Source organism: Numida meleagris, chromosome 11 (genome assembly GCF_002078875.1).
Source record: "Numida meleagris isolate 19003 breed g44 Domestic line chromosome 11, NumMel1.0, whole genome shotgun sequence".
Classification (NCBI taxonomy): Eukaryota; Metazoa; Chordata; class Aves; order Galliformes; family Numididae; genus Numida; species Numida meleagris.
The window spans coordinates 19,999,040-20,015,170 of NC_034419.1; the positions used below are offsets into that span (position 1 = coordinate 19,999,040).

At 43.1% G+C, this 16,131-nt stretch overlaps 1 protein-coding gene and 1 long non-coding RNA gene across 10 annotated transcripts in view; one reads left to right on the forward strand and one right to left on the reverse strand.

Moving 5' to 3' along the window:
- LOC110405032 overlaps nucleotides 1-16,130 on the forward strand; it is a 111,368-nt gene extending 95,238 nt beyond the window's left edge. The window contains exon 3 of the long non-coding RNA XR_002442645.1: nucleotides 13,645-16,130. This is a non-coding gene — a long non-coding RNA (uncharacterized LOC110405032). The remainder of the gene's footprint in view (nucleotides 1-13,644) is intronic.
- The window catches only part of FGD5 (FYVE, RhoGEF and PH domain containing 5), a 113,684-nt gene that overhangs the window by 89,425 nt on the left and 8,128 nt on the right, over nucleotides 1-16,131 (reverse strand). The window contains exon 1 of one of the 9 annotated variants that reach the window (XM_021409899.1): nucleotides 9,170-9,376. The exons of 7 other annotated variants lie outside the window; for them this stretch is intronic. In XM_021409899.1, the coding sequence (XP_021265574.1) occupies nucleotides 9,170-9,182 (13 nt within the window). In that variant the 5' untranslated portion in view covers nucleotides 9,183-9,376. Of the gene's footprint in view, nucleotides 1-4,698; nucleotides 4,748-9,169; nucleotides 9,377-16,131 lie in introns of those variants that run through there. One more of the 9 variants, XM_021409901.1, reaches the window with a different exon arrangement.

Below are 16,131 nucleotides of genomic sequence, written 5' to 3' on the forward strand. Positions count from 1 at the left end.
GTCATTTTCAAGTACGCTGTTTTTTCTACAAGGTAAATAAAACTAGTGTTGGTGGTTGAGCTGCTTCATCAGGCACCTCTTCTCATTCACTCTTGGCTGGGAACTCTCCCACAGAGGGGAAAGATCTCCAGGAATGAAGTAAGAGAAGGGCGGAGGAAGTTCATTCAACACTTCACAATGTGCTTAACAGGAGTAAGGTTAAAAGATCACTGGCTAGTTAAATTGCACTGAAAGCACAGGTACTGAATGCTAAACAACTGAGAAATCTGATTTTGTTATGCACTTGTTGAGTATACAAAAAAGCAATTTTTTCACAGCATGAGAAAATGATTTTACAGTATACTGCACACTCATTAAATATACGATGGTTTTGGAGATGTTGCAAAGGATTTACAGAAGTTAGAGAATTTTTGAAGACTGCTAATGTGTCCGAGATGTAGGAATTAGGTAAAATGGCAGTGCAAAATGTCTTTGCTGAAGCATTTGTATTTTCCAGTGTCCGGTATACGCTAAGAACCTTTGACACAGAACAAGCAACATGCAGGTTGTGCTGAGGACAAAAGGAGGTAGCTGTGCTTTTATTTCCATCTTCACCTTCAACACCCTGTTCAGCTTGCTGTGAACATCTATGACCTGTGTGTTGATCAATCAGTTTAAACTCTAGAAATAAACGTCATCATAGTTTTAAACTGGAAAGGAGTAGCTTCACACTATAAATTAACTTCTGGGAGTAGCCAAGCCAATTTTTCTAGTTCCAGGTAGTGATTGCACCAGTAGCTCTGTATGGACTTTCAGAAATCATCCTTTTTAGCACAAGACCCCTTCAGGAATGCAGGCACCCTAAAAAGCCCTTGTGTTCTGCATACCCTCAGCAAGCAGAGGATGGCCTGCTGCTCCTCCTTTGCTTCTCTAGCAGTGGAATCTATGACACAAGATTTAAAAAAAAAAGAATTAGGTGAGCAGATTCACAAAAGAAGCTCCTTGCATCTCTGCAGCTCAAAGCCATGAGTCACAGCTGAGTCCTGGAAACATCAGTATGCGAGTTGACCTGCAGAGATAGGAGGTCCATGGCATTATTGGCTTTGAATATATGGTTCATGCACAGAAGAGGAAACTGAAGGTTCAAAGCAACCTGTGGGAAAGGGCGGAAAAAGAACTGCATATTCACCAGTCTCCAGTACAATAGCATGTCCTCTTGTTTCACAGTATCCACTGCTGCTTTGAGCTGCAGGGTATCCGTCTTACTGAAATCACAGAACATGTAGCTAACCATTGTCTCCAGATCACTTCAGAAATGTGATGTGCCAGACACTTAACTTACTGAAGTACCATTGCTGTTGCTGCACCAGAATTAAATCTGCAGCAGTTCAAATCTGCAGAGTAATGAAAACTGTTACCAGTTACAAACAGGAAATAAATAGGGTGACTTGAGTATCTTACAAGCCTGTCTCCCCAGCCAGATCTGTACATGGCCTTTTTAAGTCAGTTGCTGCAACTACTGAACATCCTAAACTAATTTTCTGGTAGTAAACAGATGGTAGCATGAGATTTTACCAGCTATAACTGAGTCTTCACCAGAAATCAGCAATAGAACCTTTAACATCCTAATGAGGCATTTCTTAAGACTGACTCTGAAGAAGAAACATGGCTTTGAAGGTTCTATAACATTCTCTGCAGCATCTGGCTTTTCCTAGGAATGCTTCTCTAGAAGTAGGACACAAATACACCGACTTCATTCCTGGGATGTGACAATGCTGGAGCAGTCTGCTCATTCTCATCCTTGCTCTTGTTAGCGTCTGTACTGAAAGACTGAGCACTGGGAAAAAGACTGGATTGTGGACAATGCCTGGATCTTTCAGGCTTCAGCTCATCAACCAACTTGACATAAAATAATGCAATGAACTCATTTTCTCTATGCAAATAACCATGTGCACATCCACTTTTATATATATATATATATATATACACACACCGCTATATATATAGCTTAAATTCAGTTACCCAATTTCCCTCCATTGGTATATTTTTGGCAGAATCAAGTAATCTTGAATTTTTCCACCTGCTACCTCCATTAACATTGCAAGAAGAATAGAATTTATGATAATAGAACCTGTTCAAAGTGTAACAGTGGGCACTGTGGTGTCCTACTTTTTTCCTCTGTGTCAACTAGCAGCCCCTTAGGAAAAAATGAGAAAGAAATCCGAAGCGCTTAATGTGTTGACCTTACCTTTCACAGAGGCTTCTTAAACAATTTTGCACTTATGGGGGTATGTGTGTATACAAGTGTTTATTTAAAATACTTGTATAACAATTACTGAAAAGAAAGCAAATCTGTCAAGCACAATGGATCACTGTGCACCTTTTATCACAATGATTCACTTTGATTCAATTTCTGCTTCCTTTGGTGCCTGAACCATTCAAGAGGACCTGGCTGTAACTTCGAAATGGAAGAAAAACAACACTGCACCATAAGGAATGTGTATGTTAACAAGCAATTGTGCATGTTTATTTTAGGATGCATTTTATATTGGAGGGAGACACACCCACCTTGCGCTTACAAGGAAACTCTTGGGGAATAGGAATTTCTTTAGCCTGCTCCTCCCCTTATTGTTCAGTGCTTCCTTGTACTGACAAGGATGGCTTCCTCTCCTTCAAGCAAACCTGCATTCCAGCTTGGTTTTGTTCCTGACATGGCCCAAATAGAACTACTCTACACTCCTGCTCCTCTTCACATTTGAGTTTCTAAGCAGTGAACGTAGCAGTTCACTTGTAGTAGCAATCAACCTATACAGCCTTCACTGTTCAAACGATTCTTTGAAACAACAGACATTCTGAGGTGGAGTATTGCCTAAAACACTGCAACTACCTACTTTCAGATGTAACCTAGATTTAGGAATTTGCCTGGAATTTAATTTAGACTTATAAGGGACCATATATACCTTCACCCCTACCCATCAAGCAGCTGGTTTGAGGTGAAGACTTAAAACACTAAGATTTCACAGCTGCAGGAACTTCTGCAGATTTGTCCCAGGCCTGTGGTCTTGGACAGTGGCCCAAGAAATGGGCTCCATTATTTGGATATACTAGCTCAAGCTTTGAATGGCATCACAGTTGATGTCAGGCATCTCTTACACTGCCGAAAGTAGCTTTTTCCAACCTACTAACTTGTGTAGACCTACACTTTCTTCACTCCATCATTAATTCAGTTCAGATTTATGTTAAAAGTGGAGAGACACTGAGAAAAGAGGGCAGAAATGCGTTTAGGTGAAATTGACCATGCAAACGGACCATGTTGCAATAGTGGCATGAGACAGCACCAAAACTAGAATTCCAGTGGAAGCCAGTGCATACAAGTCCCGACTCTCACCGCTCCTGCCCAGAAGAGCTTCAAATCTATAAATGCAAAGTGCCTGAGAAAAAGGAGGTAGAGGAAGAATATCCAGACATTTCAATCAGAAAGTCTAATTTGGCTCTATAATTTCATTCAGTTATATCAGAATAAAGGTAAAAATTGTCTTCCAGAAAGCTTTAGTCTGAAGAGAGTAAGAAATTGAATATTACATACCTTCCTATCCTCCTTATCTTATTCCCATAATGAATTGGAGATTTTTAAAACAAAGCCCTTATTTCCCCATTAGTGCCTTCTGGCTCCTATCACCAGCTTCCATCTCCACCATTTATTGTTGTTTCCTCTGCTGAGTTAAAGACTCCTTTATTATTCAGTATTTCTCTGGGGAAAATATATACTTCCCTACAGCCATGAGTAGGAACAATTTTCTTTCTGGTAAATTGAACAGATGAATTCGTTAAATCTTTGCAATTGGACAATTTCTCTTTCCATTAAGTCTTCTTTTTTCCTGAACATTTTCCAATATCCCAGTAGCCCCTATAAAATACACAGCACAGACCTGTGGGAAGAATTCCAGAGTGGGTACAGATGATGCTACCTACACGTTTCAGTACTTTCTTAGACCCAGTTCTCACTGTTCTCTGTTAGCTTATTAATGTATCAGGTTGACTTGCTTGTCCATTATGACATCTCAATTGCTCCCAAGGCTATTGTTTTCCCTGCTCATTGTCACTAAACTGATAGCTTTATAATATACATTAAGTGTAATTTGTTTGAATGGATCCAAGTTAATGATCTTGATCTGTGCACACAACTGCTCTGCCTACACTGTTAATTACCCTTTACCAACCCTTGCACCATAAACTTCATCATCTGATATTCTTCTATTTCCTTTTCTACCATGAAAACATTGAACAGTGACAGCCTGTTCCTGCTCCCTGCATTTTACGTGCCACCATTTGATAATGATAGAGATAAGTACTGCAGAGATTCACAACTGCCAGTTAGCCATTCTTCAGTCAAAATAACCCAAACTGTATTCTTGTTACAGAAATGCTTCTCTCTAAGATCTGAGTGTACTACTAAGAATACTATAGAGGCATCAGTGTTTGTCTTTGCATCAATTCAGTTGCCTTTATCAAATCTTTAACTTCTTCCAAAGATGAGGATCAAATTCCACACTAGGAGCAAACAAAGTTCCACTATTGAGGAAAAGAGAATACACAAACCTAAGAGTAGCAGTAAATATAGGAATTCATTTACATGTCACTTGCCAAAGCACTGTTATAGACTGTAATGGCAGCAGGATCAGCGCAATGAGAAGATGTTACAAAAAGAAGAATGCTCACCCATCTTTGAGGATCTAGGCTCACAAAAAAAAACTCCACAAAAAAGGGATCTCCAGCAGGAGATCCTTCCTCAGTGGCAGTCAGCCCTTAAATGAGATCTAAGAGGGGTAGAGCCTGGCTCCAGCCCTTCCGGTCACACAGTGAATTGCCTTCACCTGTGCTCCCAGGGCTGAGCGGGTCTTTTCTCCAGGTGCTCAATCAGTGGTTCAGGCTGTGACTTATCAGTTCTCATACACAGACATAAAAATTAATTTGGATCAGAAAAGATACAAGTTCTTTCATGGTAGCATTTCTACTTTGTGCACTGGACAATAACATGAAACAACAAAGAATGAACCTAGCCTATATCAGCTGGCGTCATATTCACTCTCTCTCACATCAGAGAATGGCATTGCTAAGAGCTCATAATACGTACAAAAGCCACATGCACCAAGTGCTGCACAAATCCAGGAGATAAAGGAAACAAAGCAACTGCACTGTACAGCCATAGGCAGAAGTTTCCATACATCAGCTACCAAAACAACACCAAGTTCTTACAAAGGAAGACAGAGAAGAAATAGACACAGAAGACCTGTGTCTATTTCAGTTTGACTAATGCATGGTTTTATGTATTCACCATGGTCCCTACTCCTTAGGGAAGGAACTGTTCTGAGAATTAATGGTAGACAGAACGTCCTATCAAAATAACATATGGAGTTTCACTGTAAGTGAAACAGACATCTCTTCTTTGCAGATGAAGAAATGGCTTTGGACCTGGGCAGAACATGGGCATGAGCAACCACAGTAATTCTGCCAGAACTATAAGTCAGGCCAAGCACAGTGTCTCTTTCATTTCTATATAGGAAGCGTATGTCCAACCTGTAATTACAGTTCTGCCAGCTGTTCAAATTAGACAGCAAGGATGTGTTTAAACTGCTGATGTTGATAAGCCATTTTAATGTCATTCTGAATTGAGGTAAGAACCCAATATAAGCTTTGTAATCTGCCTCAGTAGGTTGGAGATGAAATAGATGAGATAGCATGATTTAAAAGGAAAGTATCATCCCTTTGAGGGGTCCAAATCATAAAACACCAGTGTTGTCACTGGTAGGACCCCAGGATGTACTGTAAATAACTGAGATGTCATTAATTTTGCACTATTCACTCAAAAATATTTCTCTTTGTTTTATAGCATGTGAATTCATCATTTATTTCACACAGTCAGAGGAAAATAAAAGGTTTAAAATGACAACAGTTACATAAGAAATGAAAACGGTTGCAAAGGAGTCACTTGAAATGGAAAACATATTTAGACTTGGATTTTCTAACAAGGGAGGAGTGCAAGTCTCCCTTTCAAATAGGACCTCAGTCTAGATTTAGGCATCAGCTCTCACTTTGACTTGAGCTAAATAGTTACGTCTGTTGAGCACTCGGACTTCAGGCACTTCAGGTCTTAGGTCCTGTTCAAAGCCAGCAGGTCAAGGGCTCCTAAACACCTTAGTCATCTATGAAATTGGTATTTCACCTTCTCCATAGTTCTGGTACTTCTGCAAAACATCTGTGTTTTATCAGTGTGTATCAGTGTACATCCTTCAAATCTGTGATCAAAAGCCCTCTGTACACAGCAAGGTTTCACTAGTGTGGAGACAGACCCACAGTCAGTAAAAACTATCCCATGGGAATTTTGTCTCCTTACAAATCCTAACTGAAATATTAACAACTGACCTGGCAGAACACATTCCACCCTGCAGAAATAACATACTGTACTATACAGTTATTGGAATCCATCCTCTATGATTAGATCAATACATTATGACTCAGATGTCAGGTCAATAGTTTACAAATTTTTCTTACTATATAGCTTTATTACAGCCATCTGTAAATATAATACAATAGCATAACATCACACAGAGAAACTACTGGGAAAAGGGAAAAAGGTAAAGAAAATATAATCAGAAAAGGATGAATTTCATCACCAAATATCTCAATCCTGCAAATTCACAAATTCTGCAGCATCTTCACTGTCTCTAGGTAGACTGCCCACAAGTCTTAGGATGTGAGCACTGTCTGTGAAAAAACCCACGTGTATGACAATTACATTATTTTGATTCTAAGATACTGGCATATATTTCTTTTTAGTGTAACTGTAAACATTAGTGATGTTGCCCATCGGCTGTGATTTCATAATATGAAGCTCGTGCTACAGCAGACAGCTTATACTCACTTATTGTTTTATATACTGCTTCCTGAGAACAGAAGAAGTTAATTTTTATCTACAGGTACATGTAGCAGCTTTTCCTATACCAATTTCAGTAGCAGCTGAAAGAATATCTAGCCTGCTTATGCCTCTGAACAATTTGAAGTCGAACATCTGTACCTTCTTCCTTTGGGCAGCATCATTTCAGCACCTAGGAAACAAACTGGTACCGAGAGCGTGGCAGGTTCTGTCTATGAGGCTGTGAGATGGGGGTCTGTCTCTTGTCTCTTACCACAGATTTCCTGTAACCTTGCTGGATTGCTTCATCTTTCTTTTCACATCAGTTTTGCGTCTCTGAGGATAATCCATACCTCCCTTCCTGTTTTCTGTTCGCCTTTATTTTAACTTCTGTGAGATCAAAGCTGCCTTATATGCCTTCACAAATGACTCTGCTTACTGGTGCTCTGTGTTACTATAACACAGAGATCACTAGTGCTGGTCCCTGAGTTCTGCCAGTTAATAAACACTTCAGATTCAGTAGGAAGTTCTGCTTTGCACTGATGGGAGAGACATTCCTTGCATTGTGTGAATGTACAAAACAAAGGCTGAGAAGGGATATGAACACACTCTATAAATACAACCTGGAGGTAAACACCAGAGAAGGAAAAGAACTATTTTAAGGAAAAGGACAATGTAATCCCAAGAATAAATGGCCATGAATCTGGTTAGGAAACTAGAAGGACTGAGAAGAGTAAGAGGTTCTCAGCTTCCTGAAGGAATAGCAGGAAAGCTACCTAAAATGATTTAAGATATAATTTGATGCAATGATAAAAGAAGTAATATGACCTTGTGATCTGTAACAATGGATATTGCTTTTAATAATGAAGGTAATAACATTCAGCCTTATGCTCCGAAGAAAGAAAACTGCTAATAAAATTTCAGTTTACAACTGAACAATCTGATATTCCTTGCACTGCACACCCACTGACGCAATGATCTTGTCTGATACAATATGAGAGCTGCTTTTTTTTTAATATAACAGAGAGATGGAGAAAGAGCGGTTGGAGCATCATGCCTAAAATGATTTCGGCTGGCTTGCTTAACCCTCAAATGAGTTCATCTTCCTGGGAGGGACTGAGTTCAGTCGAGATAGGATCAGGAAACAGAACAGAAATGTCACCACCTTTCGGACAGGAGAGTGTCCCACTCCCCACTCGAAGGGGAACAAGAGCCTTTCTATATAAACTCAGAGCAGCAGTAATGACATGCTGATACAACTGCAGAGGACTGAGTTTGAGCCTAAACAATCCTTTCTAGTACTGTATTCCCGTGCTTTGGCAAACAATGATTCACAGTTTCCCAACATATGACAGTGGTAAGGTGAAGCACCTAGCAGTGATATCTCTGGACCTCAGGTTGTATCTGTGCAAGCGAGGTGCCCAGCAATATTCACTCTCTAGAATAAGGAAACATGGTGGAACAATTTAGGGCTAACACAAAAGCGACTATTTCTCTCCGTCTCTATCTCTATGCAACTTCAGATTTTTCTAACAAGTTCTAGAGTTAGCAGTAATGGTTTCCTGGATTGTTAGATTCTTTACACACAGGCCTCATCCCTGAAAACCAGAAACAGTGGAGAATTTAAAGCTTGCCCCAGTTTTCTAGTGATTTCTTTTAACGTTTAGCTGTTGAAGGTCTTGTCTTTAGCAGTTGTTCCCTTCTGATCCTGTCTCTCACCTTCCCAGTTTCTATCAAGGAAATGATCTGGGAAATTAAGAGGAAGGAGGAAAGGGTTGGGCTTGCCTAGGAGAGAAAACTGTGCAAAAATAAACCCACCAAAACAAGCAAACGAACGAAAAAAACAACCAATACTTCCCCAAAATCCAATTTCTAAAGGAAAGCCGCAGAAAATTTCCTAGAGGCATTGTGAAGGACCGAGCGTGTCCGAGGGAGAACGGGTGCAGCGCCACTTTCCCCGGCAGGCACAGCCCTCCCGAGCCCCCTGCCCCTCCACGGCTCGTCGCTGCCCTGGCGGAGCCGGTGAGGGGGCATCCACAGCACAGGGCGCGCCGTGTCTCGCGGGGAGCCGGAGAAGCACCCACCGAGGCGCGGGGAAGGGAAGGGCCGGCCGTGGACGCAGGGTGCCATCCCAGAGACAGGGCCCCAGAGGGATGCTGTCCAGCCGGCTGTGACGGCCCGAGGGAAGAAGGGTGCCGGTACCGCAGGAAGGATGCCCAGCCCCAGGGAAAAGATGCCCGGACGCGGAGAGCCGTGCCTGAGGAGCCGCGCACTCACCGGTGTTGTTCATCTTCCACCGCAACTTCCCTCGCTGGCTGCCCCGGGCGCTCAGAGCATGGTCCCGGGGCCGCCACCGCCCTCGCTCCTTGCGAACGCGCCCGGCGTTAGAGCCCCTCTGGGGGCATGGGAGCCCGGGCGGGGCAGCTGGACGCGGCGCGGCGGGCTGGGCAGGCAGCACTGCCGGCTCGGGGGCGGTCAGCGCTGCGGCGCGCCTCCGCCCTGCCCCGCGCGCGGCCCGTCGAGGGGCGGCGGCCGGCGCCGGCGCCCCACACGGCCGGCAGCGCGCGGGGGTAGGCCAGGCGGGGCCATCCCCTGCGGCGGGACGAGCCCCTGAATTACGCGGGGTGCGGGCGGGGGCAAGGGCAGATGCCCAAGGGCACAGAAATTTAAAGATGCAGCGGGCTGTCCTCTTCTCCTGCACCCCTTTCTTTTGCCCTCCCCTCTCCTCAATTTGGTGTTCCCCACCCCCTTTCCACCTCCCTCAGTCATTCTTTGTACACCCCTTCGTCCATTTTCCCTCCTCTCTTTCACTATCCTTCCTTTTTTTCCCTTACCTCCCGCCCTCCCCCCTCGCCATCCCATCTCCTCTCCCCACTTCCCTCCCTCCATTAGCTCCCTTCCTCCCCTCACTCCCATCCATCCCTCCCTCCCTCCATCTTTCCATCCCTTCCCACCCTCATTCTTTTCCCCCTCGTCAGCTTTTTCCTCCCATATGTCTTTCTTTTCCCTCTGACTCCCCTATTCCCCTCCCTCGGTTCCCCATGGGACAGGACCGCCCCTGCCTGGTAAAACCGGGGTCAGAAGGCTCGGAGAAGCCGCCCCCAAATTACCCAATCCCGCCCCGGCGCGGGGGTTTGCCCCTGGTTGGAGAGCAACCCTGTGGAGCCGGCAGCACCTGCCGCTGAAGCGGTATCTAGGAGAAGCGGAGCCCTAGTCCGCCCCTCACATACAAATCGTGCTTGCTCGGAGCAGTTTCAGACGATACCAGTCGGTTGCCTTTTTCCCCTCTCCCATAAAACAGCTTCCGGCTCAGTGAAGTTGACAGTCATGCTGTGTCTGGGCGCTTCTCCCTGGTAAGCAGCAGTAACCCCCAGAAAAGGTTGGATCGCTCCCCTGCTCTCAATAAGGGCTTGATATAGCCCTGCTACCCTTCCCAGTGGAGCTGTCATTGCTCGCACAAGAAAGTGTAACATTCCGAATTTCCCTCCCCTGGTAGAGAAACCCCAGGATGACTGGGGTTTTCTTCCCTTGTCAGGTAAGACCCATTCCCCCAAAGGTCAGGGTGGATGCTTGGGGCCATCCCTGAGCCCTGTATGCCAGCACAACAGGCCTGCCTGGAGTGCCCAGGCTGGTGTATGCATGAAGCTATAAGGTCCTGCCTTTACATCTTGGATCTCACAGAAATCAGGACTACTGCTAACACTATCCAGAGAAACTTTTAGATGCTGTTAGCTTTGCAAAGTGCCTAATAACTAATGTCATTCTGCTGGCAGATAGATGTTCCATAGTATAGCCAAAGTTCTTGAGGGCTTGAGACTGGTATCCAGGGATGACTGGTTCTGATGTCTAGGGGATCCTGGTTGTATTGCTACACCAGCCACTAGCGGGGCTCCCCAGGGCTCCATTTTAGGGCCAGTTCTCTTTAACATTTTCATAAATGACTTGGATGTAGGACAGTAAGGTGTTTAGAGCAGTTTGCTGACTACTAAATTAGAAGGAGCTGTTGTCTCTGTTGAAGGTGGAGAGGCCTTACAGAGATATCTAGACAAATTAAAGAACTGGGCAATCACCAACTGCATGAAGTTTAACAAGAGCAAACACCAGATTCTGCACCTGGGAAGGGTCAATCCTGGCTATACATACACACAGTCTGAGGGATAAGACACTGAAGAGCAGCCCCACTGAAAGGGATCTGGGGGTCTTGCTCAATAAGAAGTTGAACGTGAGTCAAGTGCGGCCAGGCAGCCAGGAGGGCCAACTGCATCCTGGGGTGCATTGAGCACAACATTGTTAGCTGGTTGAGGGAAGTGATTGTCTTGCTCTGCACTGCACTAGTACAGCCTCACCTCAAGCACTGTGTGCCGTTTTGTGTGCCACAGCACAAAAAGGACATAAAGATACTAGAGAGTGTCCAAAGGAGGGCTACAAAGATGGTGCAGGGTCTAGGGGAGAATATATTTGAGGAGTGGCTGAAGTCTCATTTGTTCAGCCCAGAGAGGAAGAGACTGAAGGGAGACCTCGTGGTGGCCTACTGCTTCCCAATGAGAGGGAGCTGAGGGGCAGGCAGAGAGAGACGCTGATCTTTTATCTCTGGTTACAGTGATAGAGCCAGAGGGAATAGCACGGAGCTATGATAGAGGAGGGTCAGGTTGGATATCAGGAAAAGGTTCTTCACCGAGAGGGTGTGAACAGCCTCCACAGGGAAGTGGTCACGACACCAAGCTTACCAGAGTTCAAGAAATGCCTGGACTATGCTCTCAGACGTATGGGTCTGATTTTTGGGTGGTCCGGTGTGCAGTCAGGAGTTGGACTCTACGATTCTTATGGGTCCCTTCTAACTCAGGACATTCTATAATTCTGTGACTTCTAAGCGAGCATTTGAAATCCTGTATGATTTGGGATGTATGTAAATTCACAGTAGCACCCTTTTATTACGTCTCTGAGTTAGAAAGGGAGATGGACATGCCTAGGTCTCTATGCCTTCATAGTGTAGCACGCCTTGTGCATGTCCAGGTGTGTGGAATGAAGTGCATTTTCCTGGCCCACTTATGGCCAGCAGTCATACAACTTTCCCCCACCTTCATGTATTGGTCCCTCCTTTCCCACTCCTGAGCTGGGACTTAACAACAAGGAGCCAACTCCTGCTTCTGGTGTTATGTCAGTAGCTTGGAGCCAGGCTGAGTGCAAGCATTGCCGATTGTTAGTTCTGTGACACAGCTCTTGAAAGAGCCGAGTGCTTCTCACAAGTTGCTGTCCGTCCTCAAATCTGACTTCTTCCACAAAGGGCAGGGTGCCTGGGTACCTTCAGGAGTCACTGACTTCTCTCTCTCAATCAGATCTGATTCGTTTGAACTTTGAATTGGTTTGCATTGGTTAAAAATGCAACATGTACACTGCTAAGAGACACTGCACTGTACACCAAGAAATATATTCTTGAGCAGCTCAGAGTAATTTTGGACCCCAAGGACCATGCTTGATGGGCAACTAAGCTACAGTTTGGGTGCAACAGAGATAAAGAAATAGACATCTATGTAGTGATTGCTATCTTTAAAAAAAAAAAACAGAGTATATTTACTAAGCAAAAGGCTTACGTTCTCTTTATTGTCAGTCTAGAAGACAATTCAAGGTGTAATTTCTTGCACTAACATGATGAAAAGCATTAGGACCTCTACACCTAAATGCAAGTAATAACCATATAATATCTGCTTGAAATTTGCATCTAACCATCTTAAAAAATAATGGAAAATGATCTGTATTAAAAAAGGAAGAATTGAAAGGTGAATGGATGTGAATACATCCAGAAGATGTTGAAGGGTCAAATTAAACTTCTGCAGCCAAAGTAAGAAGCACTTCTTTTGCAAGCATCTATTGAAAGAAAGAGTACTGAAGGGTTAGAGGCCACACAACAGAAAATAATCCTTGCAGCAAGCAGGGTCCAGTGCAGAAGAATCATCTTTTTTCAGGGAAAATCAATTACTTAATTGACTAGAAGTGAAATCAACACATCTATTTCCATTACTCAAATAGCGAAACAAATGAAACATCTTTTTAAAAATAATTCTGATTTTTAATAATGACTTTACAAAGAATTTCCTTCAAAATATAATCCAAATATCTAATTTTTGATGAATTGTTAAACTCAGGTGAACTATACGAACTTGTAGGTCCCAATCCAGTAGGTCATTTTAGTATGTGCTTAAATCTGTGCAAGTGGTTAATCCATTTTAAGCAGTGCTACTCTGTATACTTATGTGCTAAAGCAGATCTGAGCTATCTAGCATGTTAGAATCTTACTTTTTATCACTGAAACATTAACTAGCGCTCTACTTGCCATCTTAACGAAGCTCTAGAGACTATCATACTACACTACCTATGCATCCTAATTATTATTTTTCAGCCTTTTAATGTTGTTACACAGAGATGTTCTTGAAGATGAGGTCTACTTTATTATAAGCAGTATTTCTGAGCATTTTTCATCATCCTTCACTCTACTGTCTCTATAAAAGGGCCTGTATTTACTGTTTTGGTGACAGTGGCCTTATTAAAAGAAAATTTCTGGCATCATACTACGAATACAGCACTGGGAGAAGAGCAGTTACCTTGCAAATTGCACTGAACTAAGCTTCCTACTTTCTTCTAGGTACAATTTCAGAAACAGATATCACTTCACAAATCTTTACATTAACCTGGTATTAGCTGCCTGAGAAATCACAAGTTTTCATGTTATTTTGATTTTTCCTTATGTATTTTAGCAGGTACGGTGCCACCTAGGAAACTGTTGGACAGGAAGAGGCAGTCCAGCAACACTCATCACCCTTGGTGATCTGGCAAAGCCCAGGTGTGTGAATTCAAAGGTCAGAATACATACAACAGCTAATCGCTTATGTTTGTCTCTGTAAGTGTGTCTAGATATCTGAAAAGCTTCCTATGTGGGGTAAAGTCTCTTATGTGGGCATGGATTAATGCTAATTAGACCCTGTGTACATTATTGTACTTAAGCATTTCAGTTAGTCAAGGTTAAACTTGTGCTGCATGTTACAAAAAGTGAAATCATTCACTTGAAGTGGGATGGAATAGTGAATACAGGATAATAACCAGATGCCTCCTTTGCAAAGGCAGATAAAATGAAATGTAAAATATGGGCAGCTCTGATGAGGTGAATATACAAGGTTGGTTCTGAAAGTAATGCCTCCTATGTTACAGTGTTGGCCCATGATGTCAGAGCCACATGTCACTGGTATGGCAGCAGAGGTTGAACCTTCCCACCAACATTCCATTACATTTTTCTGCCATGTGACAGATGGCAGCAGAGGGGCAAAACAGCATCTGACACAAAAGCATGTATGGAGCAAAGGTGTGGAACTCATTTATTCCATGCTGGAAAAGTGGCATCCATTGACATTCATCAACACTTTCTGAGCATTTATGGTGACCAAACAGCCGATGTTGCACAGTGAGTGACTATGTTAAAAGATAGTGTTTTGTAGCTAAGTTGCTCTACAGATTAGCGTTATTGTGCTCTTTGTATTTGTTGTAGTTTCAAGGGAAATAAATAGGAGGCATTACTTTCACAGTGAACTACACTGTAATAGCCACCTGCAGTAGATACTGGTAGGTAAAGTCTCCTTGGATATTCATCACTGCTGTGATGGAATAGCATTGGGGGTTGTTGCAGAGTGATGTCTTTGCTGCCTGATGACAAATTCCTGAGTCTGTGGTATTTTTTATGTCCTACAGGGACTAGTGTGTAATCTCCCCTTCACTTCCTTTACTTCTTTCTCCTCTCTACTCAAAAGCCTGACTCACACCAGGAGGCTTAAAGCCAGAACAGTAGAGTGCTGTATATCAAACCAAGGACCTGTCAGACATACATCAGTCTTAGTCCTGAAGAACTTACATCCTAAACAAAAGGAAGAGAAGGCAAACAAAAATGGAATGGAGAGGAAGAGAAGAGTAAGATGGTTATAGGGACAACTTGCTGAATGTTCTTTCCTGCATCTAGCAGTTTGCTACTTACTTGGCTCTGCGCCTTTCTATCTTTTTGCAGTAAAGATTTTTGCTAAAAGAAAAGTATTAACAATTTCCAGTCACGCATAAACAGCCCTGAAAACATGCTGTCCATTCTCTAGGTAAGGGAGTTCAAAGACTGCAGGAGATAATAGATTTTGAAGGATGGTTGATGTATACAGACCCCATAATGCTCTAGGGAAGGATAGTAGATAGAGCTTTTCAACTGACCAGATACATAGTTCTCAAATCTTTGCTCAATTTTTATTTGTTTTACCCAGGCAAAGCTTCCTTTGATTTAAGTTGCTTGAGAAAGGATGTGTCCACAAACATGTCTATCTTTAATCAGTGAGACATGTTGATCATGCAGTTGAAAGCACATGGTGCCCATATTTGCAATGCATAGAGCTCATGAGCTCTACAGACAACAAAGAGAAAAGTAGCTAAAAATGCCCTTGCATGGATCTACCTACTGCACTCAGCCTTGTTTTCATCTGGTGTTTCAATCCCTCTGAGATACTGTTACACGAATCACCAGGGAAAATAATATCACAGAGAATCAAATAGTGGGCTGGGAGCTGAAGGACTGCAGATAACTGGGTCAGGCATCACATGAAGTGAGACTGATATGCAAGTCAGGAGCAATGTCACTAAGAGTCAAATGTTGTGCAGGTGTAAAACTGATGTCAATGAAAGAAAATTGGGCACTGAGTACAAAAGGCTGAGTCTTGGCACAAACAACATCAACAGGAGTTCTAGCTTCAGTGAAACCAGAACTGAATTTCACTCCTGGAGGGCAGCAAACACTCTCACTAAATTCTGTCTGAAAAACAAAACAAAAAACAGCTGAAGAAATTATGACTGGTTTCCTGCATTTGATGGGACCATGTATCTGATACCCCCAACGCATGCATGTCTCCCCCAGCAGTGAATCATCAAGAGAAAAAGTTACAGCAACAATGACTACTGCTACCTCAGAGCATTGTTCTGAACCATAACATTTAACGACATGCCACATTTTTTTTATCAGGGCCGTATTCTGGGTGCAGTGTGGCATGTGAGAGGTGCATATAAGAATGAAGCCAAACACCTATTTCCTCTCAGTATTTATTTGCATTTGCTTTGGTCATAACTCCAGGCCCCTTCTAAAGCCCCCACCCCACCTCTGCAGCCCACTTATCACGGGGTCCTTTTTGGCTACAAAACCCAACCAGCATTCATTAGTGCAGTCA